This window comes from Antrostomus carolinensis, unplaced genomic scaffold (assembly GCF_000700745.2).
Source record: "Antrostomus carolinensis isolate BGI_N321 unplaced genomic scaffold, ASM70074v2 scaffold2944, whole genome shotgun sequence".
Classification (NCBI taxonomy): domain Eukaryota; kingdom Metazoa; phylum Chordata; class Aves; order Caprimulgiformes; family Caprimulgidae; genus Antrostomus; species Antrostomus carolinensis.
In genome coordinates, this window is record NW_010310315.1 from 194,788 (window position 1) to 214,445 (window position 19,658).

Below are 19,658 nucleotides of genomic sequence, written 5' to 3' on the forward strand. Positions count from 1 at the left end.
TTGCATTGCTCTGCAGGTTTCCCACTTCCAGACACACTACCTCACAGCAGAGGACCATGAGGCAGAGGAACTGACAAAGCTCCAGTGCCAAGACGTTTGCTCATGTGCTGCCTCTGCATGACGAGGGGCCTGGAGCATCTCCCATATGAGGAAAGACTGAGAGAGCTGGGATTCTTCAGCCTTGAGAAGAGAAGACTGAGAGGGGATCTTATCAATGTCTATAAATACCTGAAGTGTGGGGGTCAAATGGATGGGGCCGGGCTCTTTTTGGTATTACTCAGTGACAGGACAATGGGCAATGGGCAAAAACTGAAACACTGAAAATTCCACACAAACTTAAGGAAAAACTTCTTTACTGTGAAGGTGACGGAGCACTGGAACAGGCTGCCCAAGGAGGCTATGGAGTCTCCATCTCTGGAGATGTTCAAAACCCACCTGGATGCTTTCCTGTGCAATCTGCTGTAGGGAACCTGCTTTGGCAGGGGGGTTGGACTAGGTGATCTCCTGAGGTCCCTTCCAACCCCTATGATTCTGTGTTTCTGTGATCATGAGACAGACCACATGCAAGTCTCCACACTCTGCTTTCCAGTTGCTCAAAGAGACTGGCTAAAGAGCATGGAACTGGCTGGTTTGGTTTACAAAAGGTCATGATACACATTAAATGAGCAACTATAATTCATGTAATGAATGGGACACTGTCAGAAGCTGTAGTTTCTTCATGTCTTTCAGCCCATCTGCCAGGGATGAAATCAAAACATGACCCATATTTTATTTCCTTGGTAATTAAACAGTCTATATTTTTCTCTTAATTGATTTAATGTTCCTTTCTTTTCAAATGTCTCTTTCCTTTCCTATCCAGAATTAATATTTTTACTGAGATTTCATTCTTTGTAAGTCTGAATGGACACTAGGGAGGGTTATAGTTAGTACAATGCAGATCTTTAACATCTGTATGTCTCTTCATAAATACAAAATTCTATGTTCCAGAGAGTTATTTTTAATACTTGTTACTTATTCATGTATCAATTACATCTCCTCAACTTCCCCCCTCTGCAGGTGCAGGGGAGTCAGGAAAGAGCACTATTGTAAAGCAAATGAAGTAAGTATATGGATATTCATAGCAGTTGTTGAATTTGGTATTTGTAGTATAAGCTATGTAGCTAATGTCTTATTACAATATTTATGCCTATTTGGATCATTAAAATCAAGTTCTCATTCAACCACATAAAGAAAAACACAAAGTGACTAAGGTACACAGCTGGATTAGTAATCAAATCTGTCTGATCAAATCATGCACTGGTCCAACTCCCTACTGAAGACCAGGGAAGCTTCTTCATTGGCTTTGGTAGGAGTTACAGCACTGTAGTGAGAACATGAATGCATAAGACAATCAGCCATGGCAGATGCACCTAGCTTAGTATCCCATCTCCTGCAGTAGCTAATGAAAGATGTTTTCAGAAGATCATCAGACCAGACAAGCAAACTTACTTTTCCTGGATACTTGGATAGTACCTGATCTGTGGCTCAGGCAGAATCCTGAACCCAAGATGGCATCACTGTGTTTAACAGCCTCCATTAATTAATGCCTACCTTTCTCCTGAATCTTTTTTTGGACCAAGGTAAACTAATAACATCCACAGTATTCTATAGCAAGTAGTTCCACAGTTTAATATGATATGGTGTGAATCATCTCCCATTGTTCAATTTTAATTTGGTCCCTATTGATTTCATTTTATTTCACCAGATTGCAAGAGAAAATATTGATGTATTTATATTGTGCAATAACACAAAGTCTTCCCCCCACCTCCAAACTGGGCTCTGTAGATCATTCTTGCTCTCCACAGTCTTATTCCAGCTCCTGCTAGTGGTCAGAAAGATTGTTCTCAGGTCTCCCACAGACGAGGTGAGAACATATTTAGTGGCCAGCCCACACAGTGAGTAGCCACTACCCATCATCTAGCATGGGTAGGAACAGTCATGAGAACTGCTTTTAACAAGGAAAGTATCAGCCCAAAAAGTTTTCACACAATAATCAGTCTGAAAAAAAACAACAACAACAACAAAAAAAAACCAACACAAATAAACAAAAAACCAAAACCAGCCTGTACAAGCTCAAATGTAGAAATCCCTGTTCAAATTTGGATTGAGTATCTGATCAAGAAGATCTTGCGGCTGCACCATAAATCTTCTGCAAGAATACTTGTAGATGTTTGTTCAAAGTGCACATGGTGCCACACAGATTGAAGACAACAGCTTTATTTCCCCTGGCTTCAGAGGAAGGTCAAATTCCTGTGCATGTGTCCCCATTTAAAATTTACTATCACCATATAGTAAAACAGGGTACAACTAAATTCATTTATGCTATTCTTTTAAGGGTAGCCAAAATACTAATCCTGTATCTGGTTTAAATAGATAATCCACTTGAGTTACAGAGATCATACCTACACAGGTAGCAAAAATCCTCCTTTACTTTGTAACCTGCTAAAATATTGCTGTTGTATCTAGCCTTATTTTCATAGACAGTGTCCAGGTCTGCTTCCTAGACCTGTCCAGATACAGAAAAAATCACACAGGCATTGTAACTGTTTAGACATCATCCCACTTTGTAAGCACAATTCTCTTCCAGTGTAAAAATCAGACCATTTTACAAAATCAGAAATATTATTCCAAATTTAAGTTCTTCTGACTATTTCATATCTTCACTAGTGCATTTTAAAGAGTGAAGCAAAAAATGTTATGTCATAAGAGCAATTTTCTACTATTTAAGCAGCTCATTTTGTAACACAAATTCAGAACCATCCATCAAATACTTTGCTAACTTTTTTGTTCCAGTTAAATCATGAATAATTTTATTTCAGTTTTGAATTCCAATCATGACACCTTCCCTATTCAGCAAACCATTGAAATTATTGTACTGAAGCTTCCCCAAGCAGAAGTAGATTAAAGATGTTCCTCTGAAATGAGCAGTTTAAGCCTGATAACCCTTAACAGCATCGAGGAGGGGGCAGAAAACTGCAAAGCTGAGTTAACTTTAAAGTCCTGTGCATTTATGAGCTGTCAACTTGATCACAAACATTAATTATTTTACAAGAAAATTGTTCATAAAATCATAGAATGGCTTGGATTGGAAGGGACCTTAAAGATCGTCTAGTTCCACCCCCCCTGCCATGACACCCTCCACTAGACCAGGTTGCTCAAAGCCTCATCCAACCTGGCCTTGAATATTTCCAGGGAGGGGGCATCCACAACTTCTTTGAGCAACCTGTTCCAGTGTCTCACCACCCTCATAGGAAAGAATTTCTTCCTTTGCCCTCTTCCAGTTTAAAGCCATTACCCCTTGTTCTATCACTACTTGCCCTTGTAAAAAAAAATATTTTTTTTTAATATAAAATGTCATCTTTCTGTCACAACCAAGGACTTTTTTTTTAAAAAAGGATTTTTTTCAGTTAAAAAAAACAAAAACAATTTCAGTTATTACTTTTTCAGTGAAAATATATTTTTCCACCAAAATCAGGGTAATTCCACTCCTATTAATATAATTTTCTAATTCATAATCCTCATTCTTTACAGATTAAAGATTTCAATCAACCTTAATTTTTCCACTAAGCTTTGCACAATATCTTCTGATGCTCAAAATTTAGATATGCTGCAATGGCTAGGATGGTTATGAGGGATAACTAACAAAGGGAAAAAAAAAGCTTTTCTGGAGCTCTGTGCTTCTGACTAGATAATTTCCAATGTGTGTTCTAATTTTTTTAAAACCGAGTATTTCTGTGCTATGGCCTAAGTCAGCAGTACAAACCTACTATGAATAATTCATAATGAATGAAAAGTAGGAAACAAAATAATTGGTAACTCATCATGTCTGTTGATATTGAATTGACTGCACCTATCTGGTGAGGAGCCATCCTTGCATGAAAAAAAAAGAAGACTAACTATTTTCATCCAATAGAAACCAAATTTAGATATTATGGCTGATAGCCTAACACCTCATGCTTTCAGCATCCTGCATTTATTTTTTAAAGGTTGTTTATTTTTTTCAAGGAGGATCAGGGAACAAAATTTTCCATTTGTTAAAATGCTCCTTCTGGCCATACAAGATGTCAGCTTGTTTTACAACCCTTCCTTAAGAATGACAGACCTTTAATGTAAGCAGCAAAATTCACTGCTGGTTTAACAAGCTGGCTAACATACCTCTGCCAGAGGACATAGATATATTAGTTAAAAAAAAACATAAAACCCCTGCAAAACAACAACTAAATTAAAAAAGCAAACCATGAAAAGCCTCAAGCAAACCCAAGTTTTCTTTCTGTAATTATAGAATCTAGTTTTATTTCAAAATCTTATATTTTCTTCCTTCCTTTGTTCTTCAAAAGGAAAGCATGAAAATATAAAATAGCCATTTGTGGATGGTGTTAGGGCTTTTCCTTCTCTCTCACAGATTTTTGCAGTCACAGGCAAAACACTCATCTTCCCCAGAAATCCTCTTATGGCCACCAATGTGGGACACACAAAGTAGTTAAACCAAGTTCAGGTACTTCATAGGGTTTTAGTTTCTATATATTTCATTCCATTATTTATAGAAAAGCTACTGCTTTTACAGGTGGCAAGGGTAAGAGTGAGAAGAATATGCTTAAGTACCAATGCAAGGTTCAACATTGATAGCAGTTGAAATTATTTCTTGTTAAAGGTGATCCGACCCACTAAAGGAGGCCACCTACACCAGTGGGGAGCTCTGAGCCCTGTGGTGCCTCATACACAGGACATTGCTAAATGTCCTCTTTTGCCCAAGCAGCAATCCAGATCATCCAGTGCACTATCATGGAACTACATTAGACTCCTCCAAGTGAATCAGTGTCCCCTCTGAACAATTCTTATTATTTCATTCCCCAATGTATTGATGCAGGGATACATGGATATATCAGAGGATAGCAAAAAACGGTTCTTTAGTATACCAGACTGTGTAACACAGCTCCTTTTTATCTTTCTCCCAAGTTCCATAGGATTCCTTTTAATCTTGGAGATTCATTTGAGTTCATGCTGAAAACAGAATTAAAAAAAACAAAGCTTCAAAACAGATTTTATAGATTTACCCGGTCTAGATGTGATTGAGGAAACATATAGAGAAACCTTTTTTCCTACAGGTGCTATTCCTACAGAAACAAGAATGTAACTTTTTAATTTTCTGACATCCATGAGTCAGAGAGATGTTAAGATACTTTAAATTGTGATCTGGATTTTGTGCACATGTGTGTAAGTAAGTGAATTTATTTGTGACAGGGCTGACTTCCTTTCTTTAAAGGAAAGTCTCCCCAAGACACACACCTGGACTCATTCTGGGCCAACCTCTCAGATCCTTTCACATCACCCCTTTCTGCTTGTATAGCTCTGTCCAGACTGCTTCTCTGGCAAGAGACAGGGCAAAAAAATCAAACTCCAAACTCCAAACCCCAGAAATTATTTATTTAATAACCTTGCCTTCACCTCTGAACAACTGAGGTGAGGCAGAATACAGCCTTGGTTCCAGCAGCAGCCAAAACAGTTTATTGTCTGTTCATTGAGAGTATGCCACACCAAAACGGTTCAAGTTTTCATCCTTTTTCACAACACATGGAAAAAGACGTCTCTGAGTCATGATATAATCTGCACAGTGATCCTGGAGAAGTTTAACCACATGCCATTCTCCAGTCAAGGAGGATTATGAATTTATAATATCTCTCAGAATGAGATTAAATGAATTTGCCTACTAAGGTTCTTTGTCCTCCAGACAACAGGTCAAATCCTTTGGAGTAATATGTATGTCTCCAAAACCTATAGATAATAACAGTAACACCTGTCAACAACTAGAAATTGTAACTGATGAACAAAGAAATATTAAAGATTTTGTTTGTGTGTTTGTTTGTTTTCTTGAGGAAGTGCCTCAGTGTAGAAATATTTTTACAACAATTTTTCTACTCTAGGTAAGATTCAGATTAAAAATGAGAATGACTAAACAAGCAGCGTGAGAGCCCAGGTCTAACTATTTGGGCTCTCTGTCCAGCTATGCATCCTGCTTTGTATCCACAGGAATGGGCCTAGGTTTTGTTCTGGGTTCATACATTATCTTATATTCACCCACAAGGCAAAAAAACAATATCTGTTCACTCCAGCTGGGGAGTCAAAACCTAGCCTCACAAATTTAAGCTCATATAACTGCAGAAATTGCTGTTAACCTGTTCCAACAGAACAGGTAAAGTGACCATTGATAAATGCTTTTCCAAGGGCCAGGTGGATTCAGTTCTTCCTCAAGCTGACCACAAAAGCATCTGATCTCACTTTTCATGGCTTTCTTTTAATGCATCCCATAAACCTTTTGTTTTCTGTTTTTGCACCAGGATCATCCATAAAGATGGTTTCACATACCAGGAACGCATGGAGTTCAGATCTGTCATTTACAGTAATGCAGTGCAGTCTATTCTGTCTATCGTGAAAGCAATGACTAAGTTAGGAATCAGTTATGAAAATCCAGCTAGAATTGTGAGTATGAAAAAAAATTGAAATAGACATTGGAATACTTTTTTTTTTGGGGGGGGGTGGTGGTAATATAATGGTTAAGACCAGTAGAACAAAGAGAGTTCGATATTTGCTTTATGATAGTGGAAACTAAGTATTGCTGGAGTTATATGGGACACAATATAACTTTTCTCAAGACTTATGCCTGAGGTCTAATCTTTGCATAAACTGCCATTTAGTTTGCTACAAAAGAAGTGTTCCACTTGCAAAGAAAAAAAAAATGAACCTTTTCCTTAGCTGCTTAGTTACTTATTTATTGCTATTGGGAAATGTAATAGATATTTCCCTTTTATGAACAGAACTTGGGGCTGTAAGGAAGGAAGGAAGTGCCAATGTAAGGAAGGGTCATCTGGACATGTTGGGAATATTTCAGTTTGGCATTGCTCCTGGAGCAGAGACCTCCCCATTGTACAGAAGCAGCACTGGCACATCAGTACTGCAGAGAAGTAGAGTCTGACCTCCCTGGCATGGTTAGCAATCCTATGCACATGCACGTAGAGGAAGAGCCACAGTAAGGTGACCTGCTGTCTTCTGGTAACCATGCTGAATTTTCAGGGACAGAAGGAAAAATATATCCCTTTCTTCTCAGTTTAATGATTTAGTCTATTGCCTGTAATTCAGATCTTGCTGAGAATTTCTCAAAGGCTTGTCAGAGTATCAGCTGGTTCCAGTTTTGGCAAATTCTACCTATTCCCTAGAAGTTTATCTTAGAGGGAATTGTATCTGCTTATCTGAAAGACCTTTTCTTGTTCCAGAAGTCAACATTTCATTACAGTGATATGTGGCACTTTGACCCAAAAAATGATAAACAATGCTTTTCTTCCAAAAACAAACTTGGCTTACATTTTCTGTAAAATCATAAGTCATCTATAAGCCACAGTTGTTTTGATACAAGCTTTGATTTCATCTGGACTTTGTTCTTGCTGTGTTCTGGTCTAGATTTAGCTGCTTAAAGTATTGTAGCCCAAAGACTGGGCTTACCTTGGGGCCAAAAGCAATGGGTTTATCCATGTTCCAGGACTGCCTATAAATACCTCTAAGTAATCCTAAAAGTGCCTTAGCACATAATTTCAAACATCTGTTCAGGTGAGAGAGATATTTTTTCTTCCTAAAGCACCACTGCAATCTGGTTTTAATATGAAAATCATCTGAAGTCTGTCTAAATGCCAGAGAAACAAGACATTATATAAACCAAGGTTATGATAAACTCAATCTGTCGCTATCTTCTCTTTTTACGTAAGCATCAAAATCCACAGTTGCCACCTTTTGCATAATAATCAACGAACATTTACTGTACACTGGAGGCTCTGAGCTCAAGGCTTCTCGTTGTCGGTTATTCAACCGAGAAAGCCAGTCTTGTAGGAGGACAGCTGCATATAATCATTAAATGATATGTGATATCTCAAAGAAGAGAACATTGCAACTCTTATCTAGAAGCTGAACAAGTGTGTGCCCTGGAGAGCAGCCCTGGGGAGAAATGAGGGGCATACACGAGAAAGAAAGCATGACTCAGTTCTGCTCATCCCAGCACTCAGTGAGAGGATGGGAGTGTAGAATGGGGTCAGCTTTGTTCAATGTAGAAGGGCAATTGTATGGCTCTCCTCCTTCCTCTCAAATGAAGGCAATTCTCTAGAGCTTATTTCCCCCCCCCCCCTTTTTTTTTTCCCATGCTAACTGTACAGATTGGTCTCCTACACTAACTCAATTTCTCTAGTCTTTCAGAAGACCTGCAGTGTTTTATTTTTGATCAGTCTCTGACTTTTACAAAGTTTCCAGAAACTGTAACTTGGATTGAAACCTATAGTACATTCCTAAAACAAATTTGTTAAATATTATTGTGAAGATGTTTTCTATTTTTAATAAAATATACTCAGTGCCAAAACAGTGACTGTCAGAATCCATTTCTACTTTTGCAGCTATTGACTGCAAGTCACTTCAATTGTCTACTTATAGGGCTAGGAAGGAATTATATTCTATAATTATCCACTGCTGTGACAGTATATCAAATGACCCTATTTCAATCATGCTCTTTATTTACGGTACATTCCCAAGCTGTTAATCACTGAAGAGAAATATTTTTTTAATGTAATAGATTACATTAATTCTATTTGGATTGACTGCAAAAGAAATTACAGAATAATACATTTAAAACATTTGGGATTTCATTCAGGTACTCGTTTCTTCTTCCTCAAATAAAAAACATATAGGAAATGCATTCACTAATTATACTCACTTTGCCATATTTTTTATTGTGGCCTAAAGCTATAATTTTTTTTTTCTTCCAACTATATTAAATATATTTAGCCACATATTTCTGCTTTGTTTTGATATGTTTAAGCTTTAAATACCCTTTATAATTTACTTTTTGATACCCCATTACTCTCTCTTATAATAAAAGCCCTCCTTCCAAGTTGGACCTTTTGTGAACACCTATAGTAAGATGAAACTGAGCCCCTTTATGAACAAAACAAAACAATAAAAAGAGGAAAACTCTGTGTATCACAATTTAAGTCTAACCTTGGCACTAACTAAAGTTTGTAAAAGGATGTTCATGTGCATAGGTGAGTAAAGCTACCTGGAAAAATCAGTGAAAATGAGAAATTTTGCCACAGCAACTCATTGTAAACCAAGCACGTCTTCACGGAGCTGGAGGGGCACAGTGTGCTTGCACAACATTTACTGAAATTTCTCTTTAGGAAGATGAAAGGAAACTGTGTGCCATGGCAACAACTCTGGAGGATGGCGACCTGTCTTCTGAATTGGTTGAACTCATCAAACAACTGTGGAGCGATGGCGGGACCCAGGCCTGCTTTGCCAGGGCAGTGGAGTACCAGCTCAGTGACTCGGCAGCCTAGTAGGTGACACCAGCTGCAGGTGCTGAACAGCTGGCTATTCCTGTAAGGGACAGCGTAGGAAGGCTTGCAACAAGAACTCTTCCTCACATGCAGAATAGCCTATGAAAATAATTGCTCATTAACCTGAAAAAGAACGGGCTTTTTTGCTAGTGTTTGTAATATATTAGAAATGTTTAACCAAAGGGAACAAGTGAAAACAAGGAACAAATTGTTTCTGTGAGTTTGTTTAAACTGTAAAAAAAAAGTCCACTCTCTCTCTAGGTAGTTCTAAGATTGACAAAATGAGGGAAAAGAGTGAATTTAAACTAGGTTTTTACCTAGAGTTGTACTTTGAATGTATACATTTCAAGCTGCTAAACCTTAGCCCGGAGAAAACTATAAAAACTTTCCTCTAAACTAACCTGGCTGCATGGACGGGTATTTCTGGGGTCGTTACCCTCTCAGCATCCAGCTGTGCTGCAGCTGCTCTCTGACCTGACTGCCCCAGTTCCCTTTCTGCACCCTGGGAGGTGGCAGGCAGATAAGTAGGGGACCAGGGCTGCTCAGCTCTGACTCCACGAAGGGTCACCATCCTGCTGAGGTACAACTCCTAGCTTAAGATATAGTCAGTAAGCTTACACTTTTCAGGAGTCCCTGGTTGGTTTCTTCCAAAGCTGTTCTTGAAGGCTTCAGTGGTCCTGTTCTGCTGGTTTGTCCCTAAGCTCATACAAGACCGAGAAAGGGGGTGTCACCTTGGTCAGAGCTTTCCCGAAGTGCGTAAGTCTCACTGCAGACCTGGTGCCCAGGGTTGTTCCAGCTGAGGTTCATCTTCCAAGGTCTGCAGTTGGAGGTTTCTCTGCTCCTGCAGCTCCTCCTACAGGCCACCCGGAGAGTGAAACCTCACAAGGTGCTGGGTGTCACTTCCACTCTGCAGGGAAGGGCAGGATCCGAGGCTGGGTCAGGAGCCAGGCAAACCCAAGGCAGTATTAGCTCACTAACTGTAGATAGTAGAAGGGAGATACACGAAAATATTAAACATTCTTCGCCTATTTACATCTTCAAAACAAGAATGAAGACCTTTCTGCAAGATACTTAAACAAAGAAAATATTGTTTCTGTTGATTTGTGCCTGATTTTGCAGTATTTTATGTCAGCCTCGTGTTTCTATAGAAATAGTACAGAGCAATCTTTTGCTTCCTAACATATCTTTTCTGGCAAATTACCTCTCCCCCAGCCAAAACCAGCACAGCCACACTGCAGTTCCCAGCACTAAAAGCCTGTAACAAATCAGCCCTCATAAATAAAAGGAAAAACTCTTATTGAAATTAAAAATCAAATTAAAGAAACAAAAAAAAAGTATAAAAAAATAATATATTACCTGTTTACCAGCTAACACTCTAGAGTGTACACTATGCCTGGTAGATCAGGTTTTGTTGCCTAAAAAGAAGATGGGATAGTCTAAAGTAATCCTCTCTCAGTGTTAGGGGCTGCATTGTGTTTTAACCTGCAATGGGTTTCAGTATTTAAGGGAACTAGTAAAGTCTGTAAAGTAGTCAAGAATCATTATTTATCGACAGAGTTACATTAAAATCAGCAATGATATCTTTTTCATCTGCTTGAACACTTCTGAAAATCTTGCTAATCCTCTATCTTAATCTTTCAGTACCTGATGCTTCTGAAAATCTAGCCTTTAGTTCTGAAACATTAAAGTCAACTTAACTTTTGCCCTGGCCGATGGGCTTCTAATGATCCATCTAAAACCAGCTAGATGCAATCAACCATCTAATGCCACCTTTCAATTTCTTTTAGAACCAAACCCCTGTTTCTCAACTCCTGTGAATCAGCTCCTACAGAGTACTGATTTATATTGTGCAAATTCTGACTTTCTGAGGTTATATTTAATTATTAATTCATGATAATGAAGTTTGATCATTGTCTTTCATCTGTACGTTTTAACCAGGGGGGAAAAAAAAAAAAAAAAAAAAAAAAAAAAGAGTTCTGAATAATAGCAAAACCCATGTATGTTAGATTTGGATGGAATTTCTTCCTTAGGCTCACCTGGAATTAATCCTGTTTTAAGATGGAATGATGGGTAAGGAAGGGGCAAAATCAGGATTATAGATTGTGACCTTAAATGTCATTGTATAGTTACCAGTAGCACGTGGTGCTTCTGGCTTGCTCAGTCATTTGCCTGTCAGGGTAGGATTCGTGTCACCTAATTCAAGCCAAGGAAAGATCAGGCATTCAGACCAACCAACTAGTTTGCATTCCCTCTTTTACCAGCGCAGATCCGACCTGCAGAATGTCCCCTTGGAGCTGCCTACAGCTCTAGGAACAATCTGAAGATGCCTCTCTTGCTCCATTAACTAGATCATTAACGTGGTCTATTTTTTTATGGAATAACAATTGGCTGCATTGAATTGAATGTAGGTATTTGTGACTAAGAACTATCAGATATTGATAATTCATTTTATATACAAGTGGGTTTTTTAGTGCTTACATGATTTATAAATTGCAAAATGTCTTTTGTTTCTGCCTTCTACAAAGGTGAGCTGAGATGAGTTTGCCTCAGGTCCTACTCAGAGAACCAGAGCTATATTGCATTTGTTTTAAAAACACATTGTTTCCTGGACTCAAATAATGGGCAAACACTGAATTACTCAGATCAACTTCAGCATCCTTTGCTGAGTGGATTCAGTCTATTAAAATAAGAAAATCCCATTTCCAAGCATTACTTACAAACCTCTGTATGGAAGATTCTAGATTTTTTTTATTTTATTTTTTTACTGAGAGATTTATTAAATATTGCAGACAAGGATGATGAGCTGTGAGGCTTGGTTTGGTAATTGTCTGGTTAAACCGAGCAGCAGAACTTCATGCTGGGCAGACTTTGTGTTAGAGAAGAAAAAAAAAGGTATGAAGCCTAACAAACATTAGAAAGACTGCATTTTGTTTGTCAGAGACAAGAGGCTACAAATGGAAAGGTACCAACTGGGACACCAAAAGCTTGAAAATGATTCAACTATTTTATGTGGTTTCTTGCTTTTGGCTTTGTTCTTTATTTGAATATTAGTAGTTAAAAGATAGGAAGCTACCCAGACATCACCTCTTCTTTTCCTTTCGTCAATTCTTAACCTCTTTATGCAGATTCCTAGACCAGCCATCAGGAGTCATATGCTCTGTCCAGCCATTTTGAGAAAGCTGCATACCCCTGGAAGAGAGACAGGAGAAGAGTTGGTGGTAGGATAAGAACAGGCTTCAAAGATCTGGTTTGGATTTTAATTTCATGCAGATTTTATCTCCATAAGCCAGACATAAAAACAGACAATCCACTCTTTTCCAGGTGGTTGTGTGCATACAAACCTAGGGGGTCCTCAGTTTCCTGGAAGCTTCTGGTTTTGACCAAAAAATATATATATTTTTTTTAGTTATATGTACCTTCCTCTGTAAACGTATAGGTCTGCAGGGAAAACAGCCTCTAAATATGAATTCCTCAAAAATATTATGCCCTCACTTTCACTTAGGAAGGAAGACACTGTTGCAACCGGTCTGATAGGTTGTAATAACTTCTAGTCAATCTGCTCCTGAAAGATGCTTGTGGTTCTTCTCCTGTGGTGGCAATTCTCACTTGTTGAAAACAAATGGACAAAACCTCTTTCCTGAAGGGTGGTTTATTAGCATCACTGAGGAAAAGAAAGATTTTCCTGAACTGAAATTCTCAGAAAGATGTTTATTATATACAACTAAATTACACTTCCATAAAAAAGAAGAAAAAAAAAAAAAAAAAAAAGAAAAGAAAAAAAGAAAAAGAAAGGCTCTGGATTGTGGATCTAGGTTTTTATAAAAACCAATAGTATTCTATTTAAATGTGTAATTTACATGAAATATTTAAAAGAAGCTCAATATGAAGTGATAAAGTAACATTCATTTCACCTTTCGAATTCACCAGTCACTATTTCTTTTTCCTCTCCTTAGTTACCTCAACGATTTGGATAGGTTAGCAATGCCAGACTACGTGCCTAGTGAGCAAGATGTTTTGCACTCCCGAGTGAAAACAACTGGGATTATAGAGACTCAATTTTCTTTCAAAGATTTGAACTTCAGGTATGAAAGACATATTTGACAGTTTTCTCTGATTTTATCTTTATCAAGTATTTTCTTCCAAAGGTATTGACCTTTTATAATATTGGTAAACCCTTCCCTATATCCTTGAATCCACTCTTACTTAACATTTTGAAACAGCAAAAAAAAAAGCAAGATATTTTAGTACCAGTACTCCAACTTTAAGCATATAATGGACCATTATTAAGAGAACACAGCATATCAGGTTCTAAAAGGACATTTTTACATATGTAAGTGCCTAAAAAGCATTATTTGTATCCTGCCATTTGAATAATTGTTTGTGACATTTCGGAATTTTGCCTACCTAAATGTCCTTAACAGCATGCAAAACATTTGATGACTACTAATTTGCATGCACTCTCAACCTTTCACTCTCTTCTTTTGAGAACAGAAATAACTGCTCTTAACAATGGAATGCATTACAGTTGGCAAAAAAAAAAAACATTCTATCCCATGGGAAATTTCAGTATTAGCACGCATGCCTTCCTGCTCATTTAAGATGAAAAGCAAAGTGTTCAGAAAAAAATCTTGAAAATAATGTCTCTGAGAAATGTGACTGAAAATAATTGAAACTTTCAGATACTCCAGATTTTCTTTATTCTTGGTGAGCCAATTAAAAACATCTAATTCCACATGTAAATATATTTGAATGAATTATGATAGTTTCAGTGTTCTATAATGCTTTTCTCTATGGACTGAATTACATTTAATTCTTCATTTAAAGGCTGGGGTGCATACTGAGGAATGTAGTCTAGATAAGAAACTGTCTGTAGAGAAAGACAGATGTATAAAGCACCAGGATTATAACTTTTACATTTTTCATTAGGCTTTTTTTTTCTCCTCATTTTCTTCTCATGACAATTAGACATCCCCCAAACCATCTATGCTATGACACAGATGCTTTGACACAACCGAGATTAAATACACAAAATAACATTCTGAAGTAAATGCCCTACAAATAAATAATTATCTATTAATACAATGATCATTCATGAAGATTCTGAAGTAAATGCCCTACAAATAAATTATCTATTAATACAATGATCATTCATGAAAATTCAGCACACACTTACCCACAAACACTACAGTACAATGTCATAGATAGCATCTTCTTTTTCTCTGATTAACATATTTCCAAATAGCTTTGTACATTGGAAATCTGAGCACCTTCTGTTACAACCATAGTTTATGTAAGAAATAAAATCAGGATGGAGAAAGAAATCATCAGAGTGCAAACCATCTTTGATATGCCTGCTACCAGTCCTGCCCAACATTAAAATATCAGAATTAGTGTCTAGGTCCAACTGAAATGCAGCACAACTGAGAATTAAGTTACCTCAGTGTCTGAAAACAAGACGAATGCTCCTAATGCCGCCACAAACACAAAAAACTCACTGTTTAGCTTCTCTGCTATGCATCCCAGTAGTGTTATATGATTGAATTCATTGGTGGTTTTAGGCTTGAGTAATACAAGGTAAAATCACTACAAAATAGTCTGAGGGTTTTGAGCTGCTATAGAGATGCAGAACAGCTATAAATCCATCTTAACCAGACAGTTACTGCTACTTTGCATTGCCAGCGCAGTGCAAAAACAGCTGGGGGATCCTGATGAGTCTGCACTTAGTTTGATAAATACCATAGAAACATCTACAAAGAGAGGAACACTTCCACATTCAGAGTGAGTTTTGGTTGATGTACTTAAAATGAGGCTTGGGGTCACAAGCCTTACATGGATAAAAAGAAAACATGAACAGATGCCTCATTCACTAAACACTTGTCTCTCTTCTGAACTGAATGAGGTAGAAAACATTTTGTGTTGGTGCAATAAAAGTCTAAATCCCTGTACTGCTCCAGGGAACTGAATAACAATTGCACAGACATAATCTCTTGTTATTTGCTGTCTTCTTAGTGGTTACTTTGCTAGTTCAGTGTAATTTAGCTTTCTTGTGCTCTTCAGTTTATTTCACTAATGTTGACTTTGGTTTCCAGAGCTCAGAACATACTAAATATTTTTTAAAAGAAGGTCTGATCTTCATAGGTTCTCTCCTGCTGTCATTTCCATTGATCTGCTAGGAAGAGTTTGACTGAAATCAGGCATGCTTTATTTCAGTCTTCAGTTCTCACTATATGTATCATTAGAGTAAATGAATATACAGCTAATCCCATATCTGGAGCTAAGATTTCAAAGAGTAGTGCTGGGAAAATATAGATAAATAATAATAAATATAATAAAAAATAAAATCTCAGTAATAAATTTTCTACCACACACAGATGGACTTCAGTCTTACATGGGCATACGTTAAGTTCTGGGCTGACATTAGAAGACCTAAGCAAACTAACATTAGTACAACAGAAACTGTCCATAAGCATTTCCTCTGGCCTTGATCTTGTCATATTTTAACTGGCTTCTCAAGACTATTCACAGGGCCACACGTTAAAATCTTGCAGGAAGTGAACATAGATCCATATGGTTAGGTATGCTTGCAAAACTTTACTGCAGACTAAATTTTGAAGCTTTTTTTCTCCCATAACCCTAATTTCAGAGTTATATACTACAAATCAAGGAAGACACATAATGGCAGGGAACTTTTGGGCACTAATCACAGTCAAAAGTCAAGATGCTTCACACATACTGACCTCACTCCTCAGTAGGCATACTGATCTCAGTGAAGATATGCTTGGAAGAATGCCACTCCTGTTATCAAAATCTTGCTCCACAACAGCTTCCTGATTTCCTAATAATTCATATTTATAGACACCCAATGATCAGACAAAGAGATGAAATGTACCAAAAAAAATAATTATCTAATTACTCCTCAGCTGCAGAAACAGTTCATCATGAGCATTCAGAAGTGTTTCATTTCTTCTAAGTAGGATGAAAAATGATACAATAACTTTTGTTTCCATCATCTGGATTGCTCATGGTGAAGAAAACAGAGGAACAATATACTGCAAAAATCGTGTTTCAGTAACAAATTATACTTGCTCTGTTTCTTACTGACATGATTTTTTCATAGTGAATCCCAATATTTTCATTGCTATAAAAACTAAGCTGTCTTTAATTTTCAGATATTGCAGGAGATACAACCAGAGTAAGATCTAATGTATTTTCTTGAAGGAAGGGATAATGCACCAGGGGATTAGGTTTTACAGTTTTAAGTTCAACAACAGGCAACACAGGGAAAAGTCATGATGCACACAAGAAAACAGAAAAAGTAAGGGTAGGATAAATCTGATTTTTTGCATGATTTTTCTCCTTTCTAGTGCACTTGAAAAATGTTCAAGTTTGGTACCTTTTATGCCAGAGAAATAGTGAAAAGAAAGCCCTATCCCTTATCACTAAAGAACTGCAAATACGAGTGGGAATTTTGAAAGCTAGTGCTAAGCAGAACAACGGTAGCTTTGATGACAGCTCCATCTCAGTTGGGACCTGACAAGGGCCTGGGCCAGGTCCCAGCTAGGTACGCTCAGGTGGCTTTGGATCCCATGTAAGGGGTCCATATCCAAGTTGATATGACTCTATCCAAAGGCAGTAATTTCTGGTAAAGACTGAAGGAAATTAATGCAGAGGAGGACAGCCCTATGTTTTCCTCTCTACAAATGAAGGGATTTGTGTTCCCCATTAACTGCTGCTTAAACAGCAGCTAAAGAGATTGTTAGGGCAGAGACACCACACACATACATACTGGTGGTTTTGTTTGGTTTTGGTTTTTTTTTCAAAGGATGTTTGATGTGGGTGGACAGCGATCAGAGAGAAAAAAGTGGATTCACTGCTTTGAGGGAGTTACCTGCATCATATTCTGTGCTGCACTCAGTGCCTATGACATGGTTCTTGTGGAAGACAAAGAAGTGGTGAGTCAGAAGAGACAAACAACCCTTTTTGCTGCTAAGTTTTAATGTACTCTCTGATGGCATATCAGAAATATTCCTGTTCCCTGATAACCATTTAAAGGCTATTTTGCTGTTTCGGTTCTTGCCAGTAAGGAACATAACAGTAAAAATGACATATGGGGATAAGTTTTGTCGGTCTCTCCTGTTTACCTTTTGCACCTCAACAGAACAGAATGCACGAAAGCCTTCAGCTATTCAACAGCATCTGCAACCACAAGTGCTTTGCATCCACCTCCATTGTGCTGTTTCTAAATAAAAAAGACCTCTTTCAAGAGAAAATAACAAAAGTTCACCTGAATATCTGCTTTCCTGAGTATAATGGTAAGTTTGGTGTTTTCAGAAGAAAATACATTCAGATAATTAGTGGAGGCAATGCATTAAAGACTGAGACTTTGACTCAAGTCACCTATATATAACCATTTAAATACTAAGGATCTTATCTAAGCATCCAGCCTTTCTCTCAAAAGAATGGTATGGGACAGACATGGCCAGAATCCAATTCATCTCACCAACTCATGATGCTTATCCTAGGGTGGGGTCATCTCTCTCTAGAGATGCTTATTTCTCTCCATTGGCAGTAGAGGAAGCTGAAAGAACTACAAGTTTCAGCTCGTTGAAGTGTGGTGTGGTGAACCCAGACAATATTTCAGTACAAGTCAGTGGCTTATCATTCACACACACCATAACTGAATCCAAGTTTAATGTCTCTACTTTGAAAACGCATTCCATAAAGAAAGTCTGCCTCTTTTTGTACGTCACCGTAGTGTCTATTGGAAATAAAAAATAGCAGCTGTTTCCAGCTGATGCAAGAGAACACGTGAGGCTATGTCAGAAAGTGGCAGAGAAAAAACAAAATCTGACAGTATTTTAGTATCAACTAAATATAATGTATTTGGGATAGAGAGTGTCCAGAATTAAACATACTTAAAGCAATATTATTATTAGAAGATGGGTTCTGTGCACTACCTGCAAACCAGCTCCTGCACTCCCTTTCTCAAGACACATCAACACAGCAACTCAAAATTGCTCAGTGCTTCACTGGGATAATCAAATATTATGTGCTAGACTCAGTGGAGCTAAGCCACTTGACGCTGCCTGAGGCTTTGGGCAGGATGGGAGCCAGCCAGGGCGCTCAGCAGCAGCTTGCCTGCAGGAGCCACATCCTCCTCCAGACCTGCAGCGAGTCCGCAGTACCAGTGTTCACACCTCCTGTTGTTCGAAAGGAGTACAACTGGAAGGCAGAAAAGATGCATGAAGAAATTATGGCTGAATATATAAGCATTGGAATTTTTCTCCTTTTCCTTCTTCATTTCTTTATCTCTTCATTTTTGTACTCCCCACCAATTTTGTCTGCTATCTACCTGCTTCCCTTTGAATTAATGCTCCTTCCTTTTTTCTTCTGTTTCTTTCACTTTCTGCTCTGTCTCTAAGGTCCTTAACTGTTTCACACTGACTTACTCAGCAGAATTTCACTTCAGAAATTAGGACTTCTGGTTAGGCATTGAAATCTAAATTTAGGAGGGCCGTTTAGACACAAAAGTTTCATACCTAATGCATGAAGTTAATGCCCTTTGGGAAAAAAAAAGAAACAAACAAACAAAAAAAATCTTTTCTCTTAAGCAGCTGTGAGAAGTACCAGTTGAAATGTGCCTTCTCTTGCTCTTACTGTTCTCTCCATTAGGACTAAATACATTTGAAGATGCTGGAAATTACATCAAGAAACGATTCCTAGACTTGAACATAAGGAAAGAAGATAAGGAGATATATTGTCACTTGACATGTGCCACAGACACCCAGAATGTCAAGTTTGTATTTGATGCAGTCACAGACATAATAATCAAAGAAAATCTGAAAGACTGTGGGCTTTTCTAGCCATTCTCTCCTTTGCTCATAGTTTGACTCCATCTCAATCCACTTCCTTCTCTTCATCCTGTGTGCTGACTGAAATGAAAAAAAACTCTAGGGAAGAAATAATATCAATTAGGTTTTTGTTAGCTGCCAGTTGAAGCCTGTATCCTGAGCATTGCAGACCCAACACTGACTTCCTGTATGTGCCATGAAGATTGAAAAAAAAAATATCCTTGCTCCACAAAGGTGCCAGCCGCTGATGAATCCTACTGGAATCAAAGGGAAATTTTTATTTTAATCAATATAATTTGAAGGTAATCAGCACTTCTCAGGAAACTGGGGCCACCTCAGTATCTTGTGTTCTTTAGTGATGGGAGAAAAAAGATAATATATAGCAGATAACTGACTTATT

The 19,658-nt window shown here is 37.8% G+C and overlaps 1 protein-coding gene across 1 annotated transcript in view; it reads left to right on the plus strand.

The window, feature by feature from the left end:
- GNAT3 (G protein subunit alpha transducin 3) overlaps positions 1-19,368 on the plus strand; it is a 28,748-nt gene extending 9,380 nt beyond the window's left edge. The window contains exons 3-9 of the mRNA XM_010166397.1: positions 1,057-1,099; positions 6,375-6,516; positions 9,249-9,406; positions 13,361-13,489; positions 17,230-17,359; positions 17,566-17,719; positions 19,080-19,368. Of these exons, the coding sequence (XP_010164699.1) occupies positions 1,057-1,099; positions 6,375-6,516; positions 9,249-9,406; positions 13,361-13,489; positions 17,230-17,359; positions 17,566-17,719; positions 19,080-19,270 (947 nt within the window). The 3' untranslated portion in view covers positions 19,271-19,368. The remainder of the gene's footprint in view (positions 1-1,056; positions 1,100-6,374; positions 6,517-9,248; positions 9,407-13,360; positions 13,490-17,229; positions 17,360-17,565; positions 17,720-19,079) is intronic.
- Positions 19,369-19,658: the final 290 nt, after the last annotated feature.